The 16,827-nt window shown below is 37.2% G+C and overlaps 1 protein-coding gene across 1 annotated transcript; it reads right to left on the bottom strand.

The window, feature by feature from the left end:
- Nucleotides 1-208: 208 nt before the first annotated feature.
- Nucleotides 209-15,432, bottom strand: LOC107731757 (raftlin-2-like). The gene is made up of 10 exons (XM_016542925.1): nucleotides 15,318-15,432; nucleotides 14,928-15,237; nucleotides 7,944-8,124; nucleotides 6,977-7,085; nucleotides 5,259-5,436; nucleotides 4,238-4,456; nucleotides 2,665-2,771; nucleotides 2,451-2,554; nucleotides 2,284-2,362; nucleotides 209-1,431 (listed from the first exon to the last, which is right to left on the bottom strand). Exons 2-10 carry the CDS (start codon nucleotides 15,064-15,066, stop codon nucleotides 1,234-1,236), a joined length of 1,314 nt encoding a protein of 437 aa, XP_016398411.1. The 5' UTR covers nucleotides 15,067-15,237; nucleotides 15,318-15,432; the 3' UTR covers nucleotides 209-1,233.
- Nucleotides 15,433-16,827: the final 1,395 nt, after the last annotated feature.

Genomic DNA, 16,827 nt, shown 5'->3' with positions numbered 1-16,827 from the left:
CTGATCAGTTCTGGTATATTAGAATATAATGTTAAACCGCTTGAGCTCAGCTTCTGGGATTGAAGAAACATCTCATTCGGTTCACCATGGCTTTAACATTTACAGCAGCTTGATAGTCTGTTTTGCAAATTAAAATGTGCTCATTCTATTCTGCCATTCCTCGAAGAGGGATAAACATTGTCAAGGCAATGTAAGACATGAAAAATACAACCCTTAACGTGGTTAATTCTACAAAAATTCTAATGTGGCACAAGCAGCACCACTGCAGCTCAGTTTGAAAAATACAGCCCGATAAATCGAATTTGACCACCAAGCTGAGGAGAACTAGTCAGTTTATAGCAAACAAAAGAAAGTACCCTGCTCATAGTCCCATAGCAGTTATTAAACTGAAATGCTGCCACTTAACATGCAAATCGAAGTGTATTACCTTTTCCCTTTTAGATAGTGTGAAGAAATTCCCAGGAGATTAACATACAAATTCAGCTTTAGCACCACTTGAACACATGGCACAGATCTGATAAACCAGACTACAGCATCAAGTTCTGTGTTTAGTACAGGCTAGTTCTTGAATTCCATTCTGAAGCGCTGTAGGCTTACAGTGCATATGCATTTCCCTTAAACACTGGCATCCCAAACTAAATGGAGCATTTCTGATGTTTTGACTCCAAGTCCTGGAACATTTCTGCAAGAAAATGCAAACCTGCACACCAAGTAAACGTCTGCAGAGGGACTGTTTGGACACGTTGAACCGTTGCAGGTGTTAGAACAAACAACTGAACTGTCAGCTGGTTCGGAGTATAACAGGAACAGGAAAAAGAACAGCAAAAAATGAACAGTGAGGAAGGACACTCACAGTGATGAGGAAAATATTGTGTTGGTGTTTGATCATGAGACAAATGTGATGTGAACTGAGCGTGGTATTGTGCAAGTGCTGCGAAATACTGTTGATGCAAATAACTGTGAATTTCAGTGCTATCTTGATACTCTGTATCAAAGTATCATTGCACACAAACTTTGCTTTCAAGAGTAAATAAAACCAACCTCTATGATACGTTACGGCTTGTTAAAAAATAATTTACAAAATGTTAAAAGTACTAGGAGTCGGTTTCTAATACAGGAACACAAATCTCTTGTGGTCTGGTGATGTGGTCAATTTTAGGTCAGTTGCCGCTCTCAATCGTCAAAGATTTCTGACAGAACTTGAAAAATAAATTGCATCTTTGAGTAGGTCCATCACATACAGGTGACTTCTGCAGCCCCATCGTCTGGCTCAAATCCTCCCTCATCTAAATGGGACAGTGCACTGGGATACCCCCCTCCAAACACGGGGAAACCGCCGATTCCCCCTGAACATGGAGACGACAGCTCTGTGTGCAGTTCATCCACACCTCGACTCACAGACTGACTACACACCTCTCGTCGTGTAGATCCCTTCAGGAACAAAAACAAAAGGGTTGAGATACAATATAACATGTCATAAAATCTCGCAATATTTGGGAAACTTTAGAAAACAAAAAATTTATGTCCTTAATGGATTTGTATTCTTACATTTTTTTACATTATTATTGTTAATTACGTTTTAAAGCTAAAATAAAATATAAAAAATTTGAATCAATCTAAACAAATTAGACATTTTATTTTAGTATCGTTTATAAACGAATATACCGTAGTTTTGTTAATGTTTGAATTAAATTTTTATATTTTCACTTTCATTTTAGTTTGTTTTAGTAAATTTATAGATTTGTCATTTTTATTAGATTTTTTTAAATGCCTAAGTTATTAATTAATTTTAGTTATTTTAGTAATTCAAGATCAACTAAATAACGAGGAGTTGCCTTGACAACAAACTGAAATAAGAGTTAAAACAGAAATAAAACTGAATCAACCCTAAAAAGCAATTTTAAAAACTAATAAAAGCACAAAATTACTAAAGTAATAAAATAAAAATCGAAAATATACAAATAAAAGCCAATTCAATATACTAATAAATACAATAATTGTGTGTGTGTGTGTGTGTGTGTGTGTGTGTGTGTGTGTGTATATATATATATATATATATAATATTAAAATAACAATGGTTTGTAAATGGTTGTTCAATTATTTTAAAATGTTATTTTAAAAGTTAATTTTGGTTGAACTATCACTTTAAAAGTTAGTCTTCCTCACAAAAATAGACTGTAAATAGACAATTCTGTCCTTTAAATATGTCTTATAGACTAAATAACAAGAAAAGCAACAGATTTGCAAATGTAATTGTTTAAAATTACATTAGCAAACAGGTACCTGACTGTGCTGTGGTACCGTTTGACCCTTGACGGGTCTTTGCAGGAAAACAACTTGCTTGGTGGCGAGATTCCCTTCACTGCAGAAAAAGAAAAGCAGTCAGCTTGGGATACGGTGATGGGGTGTAAAGAAACATGATTATATGGCTTGCACTGTGAGGGCCCCACCTGTCATGGCGAATAATTGGGGTGGGCAGCACACAGGTAAGCAGCCAGCCGAATTCTGCTAACGTGTGGAGCAGAGGACCATAGTCTGTCTTTACATTTGAACCCTGCGACCCAAACAGGAAATCATAAAAGACAACACAAAATGGCACACACACTAAACTTCCTTCATGTGTTAATGTGACACATTTTAGACATTTCATACATGCAGTCACACCTCTATAACGGTCCACTGCTCCACTACAATCGTGTCATTGGCAGGTGGCGCTGTGCTTTTCTCCTCATAGACAAACAGCCCCTCTAGAGACCTGGGCACTGGCTCACCTGTAAAAACAACCATTAAAAATCTACATTATACTGGAGAAGCAAGTCAATGGCAATTCACGGCTAGATTTTTTTTTGTCTAGATGTGTACATATGTGTCTGAATGTTAATTTAATCATTCAAATGCATCCTTTTATCATTATTACTCCAATCTGAATGATAAAAGTGACTGTTTATAATACAAGAGACCATTTTATTCTGATTATTCTATATTTTCACCCACTGAACCACAGAGACATAATTTGTAGGTCTCATTTAGTCAGTGCTGGAAGTGTGTCAATGACCTACAAAAGATAATGAAACTGAACTACTTGTATGACAGCAAGATAAATCCATGTGCACCAACATGTGAGAGGATAAAAGATTACAGAGCAAACACTGGGAACATTACAGAGATTTTTTTTTTCTTCAATTAAATTATACATCCTTTATAATATATACAGGTAGACAACATACACGTATATTATTGTTCAAAGGTTTGGGGTTAGTAAGATTTAAAAATAACAATAATACCACTTTTATTCAGCAAGGATGCATCAAATTGATCAGAATTGACAGTAAAGATATTTTTAAGATTTCCATTTTTAAAAAAACGTGCTGTTTTTTGAAGTTTCTATTAAATCAAACAATCCTGAAAAAGCATGTTTCCACAAATAAATATTTAACCGTTTTCAACATTGGTAATAATAAGAAATCACCAAATCAGCATATTTGAATGATTCCTGAAAGATCATGTCATACTTGGGACTGGAGTAATGAATAACATCACAAGAATAAAAGACATTTTAAAAAGGAAAAGAGTTATTTTAACTGTAATATTTCCCAGTGTTACTTTTTCTAGTGTATTCTAGTGCATCTTTGGTGAGAACGAGATTTCTTTTATTTAAAATCTTGCGTATTCCAAATGACCGCCAAATAAACACACACACAGTATACACAGTAAATACTGTATTCATATGGAAACATATTACATGGGAAGAAAGTGAGTGAGATTATAGAGCGACTTTGTAAACTGCTTTTAATGGTCCAAATTTACTAGCTCCAGATGTCTCAAACACACACACACACACACACACACATCTGATTTAGCTCCTATTAGTCTGGTGCGAAACAGGAAGCACGGTCGTGAGGTTAGGGACGTGAGCTCTAAATTTAGTTCTGATGGGAGACAGGAGAAGGGAAACATGGCTTTGGTTAAAGATAGAGAGATGTGAAGGATGAATAAAGATGGAGATTATAAGATGACTTCTGAGAATGAAAAGGTATACTTGGAGAAAAAAAAAACAACAACATGACATGGGGTCTGGTTTGCTAAAAACACAGTTAATTCCTTATCATAATCTTAAATCTTCCTTCGGAAGAGCTAAAGAGGATGTTGACATCTTCCTTTCACAAACACATTTCAGCCGAAAAAACAACCAGCTCAGGGAATCAAATTATGAGTCAAAAATAAGTCCAAGAACTACCTTTAGGCGTGTCCCAGTATACAAAGGAGTCGACCAATGACCAGCCCTTGCGGTAGTAAGCTGCGGTCAATTCCAGCCAATCAGCTTCCAGGGCACTGACAACTTGACCCTTCCTGGACACGCGCATGGACAGCGCACCCTGGTGGTAACAGCAGGCCAGCGACTCCAGCGGGGCACATCCTGGAGCCCAGGAGTGAAACAGCACCAACAACCTCAGGTCTGAAAATGATAGCGAGTCTCACATGTTTTGTATGACCAATGCAGGCCAATGCAACCTCAATCTTTGCCATATTTCAGCAAAATAAGTCATGCAATGATCATTGCTTTAGACACCATTTTTAATAGGTCAAACTATCAGTCCATCTACCATAACTAATAAGTGTAACGGCAGATAAATGAGGTACAGTACTCGTGTTAAGACACTAACAGCCTCTGACTGAACTTAATCTCACATGTGGCCCCGAAATGGTTGCCATGGAGAATGGAGAGGTTGGTATGATGCCCAGAGGGTGAGGAGACACTGTGGCTCACAGAGGACAAAGACATTACTGGGTTAAACCAAATCAAACTGACACCACTCAAGACAAACTGAAGAGGAAGAAATAAAAATAAAAAAAAGCAAAGAGTTCATTAGTCTGATTAAGGTTATTAAAAATTACACCGTCTAGTTATTATTTTACCAATGCATCTGTCAACATGGTTAAAAACAAAACAAAAAAACAAAACTTCACATGCCAAATACAATTTTCCTATTTGATTCCGGAGTGAAATAGGAGTTCTTTGTGAGTTTCACCCAAGCTTTGTAAAAATCGACGTGTTTCAGAAAGGCGGGGCATAGAGGAGAAACAATAATGTACAGTATGTGGAAAATAGTGTTTTTTGAACCTTAAACCGCATAAACATTTCATTACACCAAATACACAAAATAACGTTCTTTTTAGCAGCATCATATGACCCCTTTAAAATGGTTTAATAAGTTAAACTGCAGACGGTCCATAATGAGATTAGAGGAACATCTCACCTGGGCTGTAGCCACGGCCCTCTAGATCTGCATCTCCAGGTGGTGTGCGAGGTGGGGTGCGGGGCGGGGAACGGCAGCCCCTCCTGGGACTGGGCACCCTACCATTACACCCCCCTCCTCCAGCCTGCTGGAGCACTGACCCCACAAACCGCACACCACCCCTGGCATAGCTGTTCACCTGAGGACAAACACACACAAAACACACCTGGTTAGTGATATGAAACCATATTTAAACATTCCATCACGAGGAAAAGAAATTTGGATTTTTTAAAGAGAAAGACCTCAGCATGAAAACTGGGCATTATACACTATGATAGTATACTACTTGTATACATTATACAAATGACTGAGGATCACACACACACTACTCGATTTTCAATTAAATCTGTCAACTCAAATATGCAGACTGGCGCTGACTTTCAGCAACTAGTGTCAACTTCTCTAGACTGTAAATCGGTGGAGTATTCCAGCCTTTATCTAATTTTCTTTTTGTAAAGCAAATTTACAAACTTAAACAATTAAAAATCTAAATATCATTTCAAGTAAATATAAAAATGCACGACTCTTAAAAAAGCCGTGTGGTGGGGCCACAATTTTGGCAAGACTACTAAAAACCTGATCTAATGACTAGTGGTCGACCGATATATCTGCCGATATTTGACAATTTCAGATATCGTCATCGGCCGATATGTTTTTCAGTTCGGTCGTTGTGTTTGAGAAGAGACATTTATTTTGACAGTGCTGAGAATGGCCAAACACACACACACACACACAATTTAACAGTTCTGTCTAATATGGATAGAAGTCTGTCTAATAATCAGAATTGTTTAACAAAAGAATTAAAAGGCATACCAAAAAACTATTATAATGATTGCTTTTATATTAATATAGTAATAGAAAGGCAAACATTATAATACTTTCACGTTTACCGTCAGCATTCTGAATTTAAAATGAGCGTTACCTTGGCTTTATTTGAGAAAAAAAAAAAAAAATAGGATTCAGGTTATAGTGTTTACTTTTTATTAATATTTATAATATATTTTTAAATATTTGTGAAAAATATTGTAATAGGATTACAGAATCAAGATGATGTCATGTTTATTGGACATGTATATATATTTTTTTACATTCAAATAATTTTTTAAATATTAAAATAAATCATTATATTAATATCTATAATATATTTTTAAATATTTGTGAAAAATATTGTAATAGGATTACAGAATCAAGATGATGTCATGTTTATTGGACATGTATATATATTTTTTTACATTCAAATAATTTTTTAAATATTAAAATAAATCATTATATTAATATCTATAATATATTTTTAAATATTTGTGAAAAATATTGTAATAGGATTACAGAATCAAGATGTCATTTTTTTTTTTACATTCATTTTAAATATTTGTGAAAAATATTTTAATAGGATTAAAGAATCAAGATGTCTTTTTTTTTTTTACATTCAAATAATTTCAATTTTTTTTTAATATAAATTAAAATAAATAATTTTATATTGGCTTCATATCAGCCACTCCGCCCTCCAAGATATCGGCATCGACTGTAAAAAAACAAAAACAATATTGGTCGAACACTACTAACAACCCAAGAGGTCTGGCAAAAATAAATAAATACATAAATGAAAACTTGACCACTGTAAATGATATAAAAAAAGAAAATGAACAACAGACAAAAGCATTTGAAATGAAGACACAGACCCTGTCTATGAGCAGTCTCACGGTGTCACTGGTCAGAGATTCTCCGGGCAGTGGCCACTCCTCCACTCGCAACACTGGCAAGCTGTCAATCATTGGCACTGCATGATTACTGCAACCACACAACACAAACAAACAGAAACACATCAATTAAGGAAATGCATTTTAAACTCGCTGCATGAAAACATTATGCATATTTTATTATTGCTGACATTTGCTATTCTTGACATGTCCTCCATTAGCACAGTATAAAAATGCCGACATGTTTAACCCTAAGAAACCAGCATCAAAGAAAACTGGTTTCAAACAACACATTTAATGATTTACAACTCATTCAAGTGAGCTTCAGATATCACAGGACACAAAGATACTTCTATGCTGCCTTCCTTCAAGAAATGACCAGATGGAGGCATCTTAGTAGACAGGAAGTCAAGCAAACAATGGATGTGGATATGCCTGGATGGCTCTGCCTGAGAAAGCAATTTTTTGCAGGTTTCACTGCCACTGTTGTTGCTTAAAAGTGCATTCAAGCTAATGCTCACTAGAATCAGACATCAATCATAGAGTTTTCATAGGAGTTGGCATTACACACTACACAGCTCAATGTTTTTCACACTACAACACTATTAACATACTACAACTGTCCCAGACTTTACTTTTGAATAATTTACATCATCATAGTCTAGCCTGCCCTGTTCCTCCACTGCTTCTTTGCAGGTTCTCATTGGTTACTGAAAAACCACACTGTTGTCAGGGGCTTCTTTTAACTTAAATTTAACCCACATCTATATCCCAGTATGACTTCACACAAGCCCCGCCCACTCCAGCTAGACTGTCTGACCTCCCACTATGATCTCATTAAATATTCATGCTGACTCATTAAAAGTTAATTATTTACTTGGAAGGAGCTGGTGTGGGGTTTTTGGGGTGCAGTGTTGAGGTACGGAGTCCTTGTCATGGAGAACATTACCTGGATCGTGGGCGGACCAGAATGGCCCGGTAGAGCAGGCTGCAGGGCAGGAAGCGGGTCCGGCCCACCGAGAGGATGATGGGATGCAGGGCGGCCAGTACATAGCCCTGGGTGTAGTAGGACTGCAGGGCATGGGGCAGCTCGCACAGCGAGGACAGATACTGCACCGTAGGCCGACTGCCTGTGGAACACAGCACAAATAAAACTCACAATACACTCAGTGGAAACCACCATATAAGATAAGCTAATATACTTAATACCTTATGAAAATATTATGAAGCTACAGATTGTCTCATAAAACCGGCATTTTGATTATGTGCATAGACTTTTCGTAGCTTATTTTGGCCAAGAATGACCCATTTAGACAACAGAGTAATCTGATTGACATGTAAAGCCACCAATCACGGTTACCTTCATGTGACTTTTAGGGGTGGGTAAACATGAAACTGGATTTTGGAAATTGGATGACTCTTGAAAATTGTGTAGAGACAACCAATCAGATTGAGGACAATCTTTATAAAGCACCCATTTTAATTTGCAATATCCATCATATAGCTATCATTCAAAAGAATCCCATACGAGCCTGACGGTTCATCGCAGATTATACTACATTTTGTTCTAAACATAACATGTACACTATAGTTCAAAAGTTTGAAGTCAGTAAGACTTTTGAATGTTTTTGCTCACCAAGGCCGCATTTAAAATGACCAAAAATACTGTAAACAATTTGTAATGTTATGATATGTTACCATTTAAAATAAATGTATTCTATTTTAAATATATTTCAATATGTAATTTATTCCTGTCATGGCAAAGCTGAATTTCCAGCAGCCACTACTCCAGTTTTCAGTGTCATACGATCCTTTAGAAATCATTCAAATAAGTAACATTTCAAGTAACATTCATTATTGTCAATGATGAAAACAGTTATAATATTTTTGTGGAATCAATACATTTTCCAGGATCCTTATATTAATAGAAAGTTCAAAAGAACAGTATTTATTTAAAAATGCTTATTTGAAACATTGACTGTGACTTGACAAATTGAATTGATCCTTGCTGAATAAAAATATTAAATGTCTTTTTAAAAAAAAAAAAAAAAAAAAAACATACACATATAAATGGAATGGTAGTGTATTCAGCGTTGATTCAAAATTGTTGCACTAACGTGAAAACTGTCAGTTTTATGGAATCAATTATAAAACACCAAAAAAGGAGTGATAAAATATATTAACAATCTGTAATCAAATTAGTTTACCTAATATTTGCACTTTTTTTGCATTACTATGAAAAAAGACTATTGACTGCCACCCATGTTCAGCATTACATTTCCATATTCCATTCCACTCAGGATGCTGTCTATGTAGGCAGCAAACAGCAAGACCGTCCACTAGGTGTGGGAACAGAGCCTATGTTAAGGTTTCTCTAAGCGGCTCTTCGATAGCATGCTACCGTTTAGTTGGCTTCTCTTTCTCCTGTCTGCAGCCTCTGACAGAAGATCACCCTGATGTCTCCCTCCTCTCCCCAACCCCCAACACACTTCCTGTGTCCACAAAGAGCTGCTGTTCACAGGGAGGGCTGGCCCCACGCCACACACACACTCAGCCTCACAAACACAACATTCCACCACACACACACACACACACACACACACACTCGCACAAACATTCAGTCCTCCGGTTCCCACACTGGGGCAGACCAGCAAACAGAATTGGAGTCTGAGAAAACTCAGACCAAATATCTTCGCCCTGTAAACTCATTCTCAAATGGTAAACAGCTATGAAGGAAAATGAATTGTCTACTCTCATCCAAGTCTGATTTGGCAGCTACCTTAAATTCTCACCATCCCAGCAGTGTCTGTGGCTTTGACAGGCCCGTCCCTCACACCTGAGCTTTAGAGAAGCGTCAAAGACACGATGGTCCTCAGGGGCTGAGAAGAGCCACACACACACACACACACACACACACACACACACACAGAGGCCTCTGTTCTCCAGAGAGACAGAGAGTGTGTGTGTACACGTTGTTTATAAGAGGAGAATCAAGAACAGATTTTTTTTTTAAAACTCAGAAGGAAAAGAGTCTGAACGTGAAGGCTTCATAGGGAAAATGAGAAACGGACAGACTGGGAGAAAAACAGCAACATGAAATTTCTTCAACAAAAAAAAAAAAAAAAAAAAAAAGTATTGTGTATGGACCATTTGAGAGTGTGAAGGAAAGGTGGTAAATGACAAAGTGAGCAAAATTTCCAGATAGATGTTTTGCATTAAGGAAAATATCTTTTATTTTGCTCTGTGGTATTCTCCTAAAAGATGCTTTATATATCTTGCTAGTATCTACTGTACAGAATTGTGCCTATTTTAAAGGGATTGATAATGCATCAATAATGGCAAAGGACTGTCCCAGAAATCATTGAATAAAATCGTTATTTTTGTTTTCCTTGCACAAAAAAGTAGTAGAACCCTTGCCATCTATGCAGGTTCAGAAAACTCTCAGATTTCATCAAAAATCTCTTAATTTGGGTTCCGAAGATGAACGAAGGTTTTACGGGTTTCGAACAACATGAGGGTGAGTAATTATTGACAGAATTTTCATTTCTGGGTGAACTAACCCTTTAATTTTTTTTTTTAAATGCTTAACTTCAATCAAAAATAATTCAATGCAATAGATTTTTCATGGTCCTAAACACAGGATTTATTTTCATTATGCAAAATATTGTTCCTTTTCTTTTTTGTATGTGCGTTTCTGTGAAACAGGAATGTTTTCACGCTGCAAAATACTGCAAGGTCATAGCAGTTCATTTCAGTCACAAGCAATGAGACAACCTGATTGGTTTTGCTAAATTAAACTGCATCAACTGAACTTTCAGAGCCTAGTTGTATTTGTTCCTTAAAATGTAATATGCTACATATATCAGGAAAATCATTTGTATACTCAAATCCCCTAGCATGCCAGTATGAGATTAGCCAAAAAGGAGATTACACCAATACACCACCGCATGGAGCAAGTGGATTTTTTCCGTAGAGGAGTATCAAATTGAACTGAATTAGTGGTCGACCGATATATCGCCAACAAGGCCGATTTTCTGTTTGGCCGATGCGTTCGTGGCGGGACTTTGATTTTGACGGCCCCTGAACACACAGTGCGCTCACATTCTCCCTCTTGTTCGCTGTCGTCGTTAACAGTTCTGTCCACGGACCGAAGTCGGTCTAATACTCAGATAGAACTGTTAAACAAAGGAATTAAAATGTATACAAAAAAAGTATTATAACGATTGCTTATATATTGTTAGTAATAGTAAGGCAAACATTATAATACTTTCTCGTTTGCCGTCAGCATTCAGCAAATACGCATTTATACAATTTAAACAAATCTTTGAATGACTAATGAACATCTAATTTCAAAAGCCTTGCAAACTTAGTCGAATCCAGCTGTGAGATCTTATGAAGTGTCCATTTGTATCCTGCACAATCGCGTGTACTCTGCATGATGGTCGGTCCGTGCGAATTGAATGCGGACAGGAGGGGAGTTCAGCTTCATTGAGACGCGCGATGTCAAATTGTGCTGCGCTTCATGCTTTTGCCCAATGTCATATTCATGTCACGACAATATCAGTCGACCACTAAACTGTCACTAAAATATTTATAATTCAATGCTCTGACTAGGGCTGTGCAATTAATCGCATGCGATTGTCATGCGCATCTAGTCAGTAAAGCCGGTTCCGTGATTAGTCATGACAATCGCATAAGATTAATTGCACAGCCCTAGCTCTGACTATAATGTTGAATACTAACATTTAAAATCATAAAACAAAAAAACATAAAAAAGCCCTGGGTATAACAATTTTTTTAAATTATCATCATATACTCCTTTTCATTTCATTTGATGAAAATTTTATTTTTGGGTGAACAACATTTCGTTATTGGAAATGACAATTGATGAAGGTATGTCAAGTGGTGATTTAAGGCCAAACTGAGATGTTACTGAAGCGAATCCCTATTTTTTTAAGCCGACAGCAGTGAAACTGATCCAAGGCAGAGATTAAGGCCACCAGTTGAAATTCGGTCTGCCTCTGCAACAAGAACAGCTGGCTTTCTACAACCAAATGCCCAAATTAAGCACTAAGCAAATTCCTGTAAACACAAAAGGTATTACTAAAATTTTTCATTTAGAAATTTTGCATTTTAATTTCATTTCCTTGTTACAACACTCTTAAAAATAAAGGTTATTTAATGCCATCTTTGGGTCCATGAAGAATCTTTAACATCAACAGAAACTTTCCATTGCAAAAAAAGATTACACTGTTCTTCACACTTAAAAAGGGGGGTTAAAAGGTTCTTTTGAGGTTGTTTTAAGAACAACCAAATTGTTTTTCTATGGCATCATTGGCATCTTTTGGAACCTTTTGGATCCTGTCTTGACCTGCAACTCATGTCAAGACACATTGAATGCATAAAGTATGCAAAATACAACAACTGTGGTATTTTTACAAGCGATACAAAGTCTGTATCAACTTCATGGTCAGCCCTACCATAATTTTAGGTAGAGAAATGTGTACATGCATGCCAAGCTAAGGTTCTCGCACATGGCTGCAAAGAAGAACCGAAGTACAGCTACACCTTAACTCAAAAAAACAAAACTCACAAACACAGCAGAGGTGGTGTTTGTCTGTAACTCACAGGTTACACTCAATACACAGTCAGAGCAACACGAAGGAGCCTGGAAACTGTTTAAGTAATGCGAGCGCTCCGGTGAGCAGTGTCAAACACAGTCGCTTCAGGCATCTGTACACCAGGTGTTCTCAGGAATGAAAGGCTGGAATGAAGGATGAACTGACATGCCAGTTGACTCACTCCCACAGCCGCAGACATGTTTATGTTCAGAGGAAAAGGTACAATATCTGAAGATGTGTTGCCTTACCATACGATTTATTGTTCTAATATTATTGATGCATGTTGATTTTTGAGACCAGGTGACAACACTTCCAGGGGAAGGTCAGTTTTTGGGTAGTAATTGGTTTTCCTCTTAATATTCTAAAGTGATGGATTTGAGGCTTGGGTAGGTGGAGACACGCGACCTGTGAAAACGCTTCACATTCCAAGCACTACCTGGATACTCAACATATACTATATCACAAAACAAAGATTTCAAATTTCAAAGGGGTGGGGGGTGAATGAGTGTGACCATCGAGATATGTACAGTCAAACCAAAATTTATTCAGACACCTTCAACATCTCGCATTATATCACAGTTTAGAAAATGGTAATAAAATATCACAAGAACTCAAGAAGAGTTAAACTGTGTTAGAACAAATTCATCTTGATAATGTCACATAACTTTGATAGAAAGGCATGTAATAGATTACAATCAACCAAAAATTATTCAGCCGTTAAATTTAAGTACACAATTAGATAATACTAAATTAGGTCAACCAATTACCAAGCAATTCTTAATTTTGTTCAGTCTGTGGTGTAAAAAGATCACATTATCAATTAAAGAAAAAACACTTAAGCAAAACATGGTCAGGTCAAAGTGTCTGAATATTTATGATCCCAAATTTTACTGGTAGTCCAATGTATGAAGAATTTTTGGGTATAATGTCACAGTTCACTTACATTTATGAACTATCCGGCACCCACTAGTAAAAAAAAAAAATCAAATTATATCTGGTGTCTGAATAATTTTTGGTTTGACTGTATATCATTTTGACTAAATTTGTCTATAGGCTACTACATTTCTATTGTATTCTGTTGCTGTTAAAGAAGCATTATCTAAAAGTGCACCAACCCTTCTCAGATCTGAAACCTAGCCTACTCTAAATGTATGTCAAAAACAAATGGATTGGAACGGAATGAGTAAAAGATTGCTTTCATGAAAGCAACCCTGTTGTTGGAATAAGTATCTTTTCTTTTAATAACTGTTGGAAACTAATCATTTTTCACGCTATGGAGGATACGACACTAGAGACTTAAATTTACTTTGTTTTACTCTGTTGATACCTTAGTGAAATGTATGTCTGTTAAAACAAATATTGGCCAGTTAAGTTTGCGTATTTTTCAGTTTCAACGCACAGACTGAAATACGGTCTGGACCGTACATGAGTGGAGTGGAGCGACTGATGTTGCCTTTCATGCTAACAGCGTTCTGTGATCACTCTAGATTTTCTTTCTCAACTACGGGTTTTTGAGTGGTTTTTCCATTTCCCTCTCAGGGCTGGTTCGCGACAGAAACCCGCACCAACTTTGAAACAATCCCTTTCTCCTCCAGGCAAAATTACACATCACTACTATACTACATTAATTCTACATACGATGAATGTGGGCAGTACTAAATAGACTGCGCATGGTCCCTTCAAACCAAGAATGAGGCGCTAATGAGAAATTCAGAGAGTGGAAACGGTTGCACAGAGGGAGTCAGTGAGTATGAATGTCATATTGTGGAACAGAAGCGGGTGAGCTGCCGTCTGTCTGTGCGCCTCAGACGCCGTTAATAGAGAGAAAACCCTCCTGACCCATTTCCACACGTGATGAAGCTCCAGCGCTGTTGCTGGGTAAAACGTTCGCTCTCACACACTCCAGGACGCACATGCCAAGATTCATCATGCCACAAGTTTTATAAGTGAAGACATGGTATTGACTCAAATCATAGTGAGCTGCCTACCCAGACAGCATTTTTGTCCATCACTGGCACACATGCCACTTGCTAAGTTTTGAGACAGCCTAATTAACAACTGGAGCTCTTATTCTTTACACCCTTGCAAAATAAAAACGTACCATGCTAAATAAGTTTCTGCAAATAAATAAATACATATAGTTGTAGTTATTGTGAATACTCTAAAAAGCTTTCAGAACAGTTTTTACCGCGTTTCTCTTTTAAGGGTTAACTAATACTAAGTCAACTTGTAGGAAACTATGGTTACCAGGGCAATTTTTTTTTGTAAGCGAACATCACATAAAAATCTTTGTTTACTCCACTGATCTGTACCTTCCAGACTGAAGTCCAGTAGCACATACTCGTACACGGAGTCTGTTTTAGTCTCGACCTGTGGTCTCTTTAAAGTGGAGTAGATTTTCCCCGGGCTGCTGTCCTCCGGGTCCTCCAATTTCCGTAGTCCACATCCCATATTAGCGGGATCTCCAGCACACGTAAGGCCGGACACGGGGCGACCCACTCGGCCACGCACTCAGAGGACTCCCGCTCCCGTGCTTGCTTAGTGGGTTTGCTCCATATTCCAACAACCTAATCCTTCGGGAGTGGCACTGAACCGAGGATGACGTGCCGTGTGTCTGATCGCCTTTAAGAAAACGGCTCAAGTCAAGCAAAGATCACCAATTCCTGCTACGAGGTCTTTATGAGACTAAAAGAATAAAATACTTTCTGAAGTTGTGCAGTAAAGAAATCCAGACTCTTTTCATCAAAATCTCTACCAGAAAACCACATCACATTCAGTCTCCCTAAATGGCCGCGAAATAATAAAGCAAAAGTTGTACTAGTGGGCTGGAAGCGTGTTGAAATTAATGAGGGGGCGTAGCAAAGGAAGAACGGGATTGCTGAATAATTAACCAGGGCGGGGCTGCATATTAAACAGGAGGCGGGGCGTGTATAAATCCCCCAAAAATTTACAAGGCAAACAGAAAACGTATTACTAATGTTATTGTTCCGTTTAGTTATTTTGTTAACCGACTCCTAACGTTTTTGAAACATATTTCGAATTGTAATAACAAATGAACATTTTGAGACATGGAGATTAAGAAAGAAAAAAGATTATGATAACGTCTATTAAAACGCCTTCTCATTACACTTGATAACAGTTAAATGTATAAAATGGACTCTCAGTATTTGTCCTCAAATTGTTTTCTTGGCATTATTATGTCATTTGTATTCTATAATTATTTTAAAAACAAACAAAACATGTTTTATTAAAAATGGGATGTATAGTAATTTTTCCTCCCTCAATAATCCATGGCGAAAAAATCCTACCAAAACCAGCAATTTAGCAAATAACATTTAGGGTCACTTTCTGGCACAGTGTAAGGCAGGGATGGAAATTCTATAAAGTGACTTAAAACCACTTAAACTGAAGACTGTAGCACTAGAAACATCTGTTCAAATAAGCGGTAAGTTAAATTTGTTGGCCATATAAAACCTGAGGAGCTGAGTAGAAAATTATATGTATGAGCAATAGCAAGAGTGTATTTTTTTTTAAAGATTCATGTCTAAAATATCTAATTTACTAAACACTTGGCCATTCATTTAACCCATTCTATCCATTTGAGAGCTGTTATGTTACCTTCCCTAAACCGGCAACACAGCCAGTGATCAGATGTGTTTCTTTGAAGAGTTATTATATGTTTATGACTTTCATAATTTCAGTTACCTATTTCAAGACTTGTGGGAGTGACATGTTGTATCACATGTGGGCCTTACTGTAAGTAGGCAGCTGTAATATTGGCCTAATGTTGAGGGAGGCATTTAGAGGCCATCTGGATCTTGTTTGTGCATTTTAGAAGTAGCGCATGGCTAAAGCGCAAACAGACATGCGCCACTGCTGCTGAAAAACAAAGATAGTAGGCTACCTTTTCTCTTACAAAAGAAAATAAGAGCATTTTGGTAATAAAACATAACAAAAGAGAGAGAAGGAAGGAAGGAGGCCTCGAAATGGGGGGAGCAGAGGAAAGCTAAGAGACACAACTCAAATCATTCAGTGTGTGTATTATGTGGCTCTATTTTTACACAGTTGTGTGTGAGTCAGACTTCACCCAAGCTAAAGCGGAACAAAAAAACAAAACATGAAACTACCAAAGTAGCTTGCTGCTGTACCACCTGTCAAACTTACAGCTGAAAACAATGCCCACCTGCTGGCCGTGAGCACCATGCTGAACAA

This window comes from Sinocyclocheilus rhinocerous, unplaced genomic scaffold (genome assembly GCF_001515625.1).
Source record: "Sinocyclocheilus rhinocerous isolate Xijiao unplaced genomic scaffold, SAMN03320098_v1.1 scaffold2083, whole genome shotgun sequence".
Taxonomy (NCBI): domain Eukaryota; kingdom Metazoa; phylum Chordata; class Actinopteri; order Cypriniformes; family Cyprinidae; genus Sinocyclocheilus; species Sinocyclocheilus rhinocerous.
Note: the sequence above shows the minus strand (reverse complement) of the source record. Positions and strands in the feature narration are given on the sequence as shown.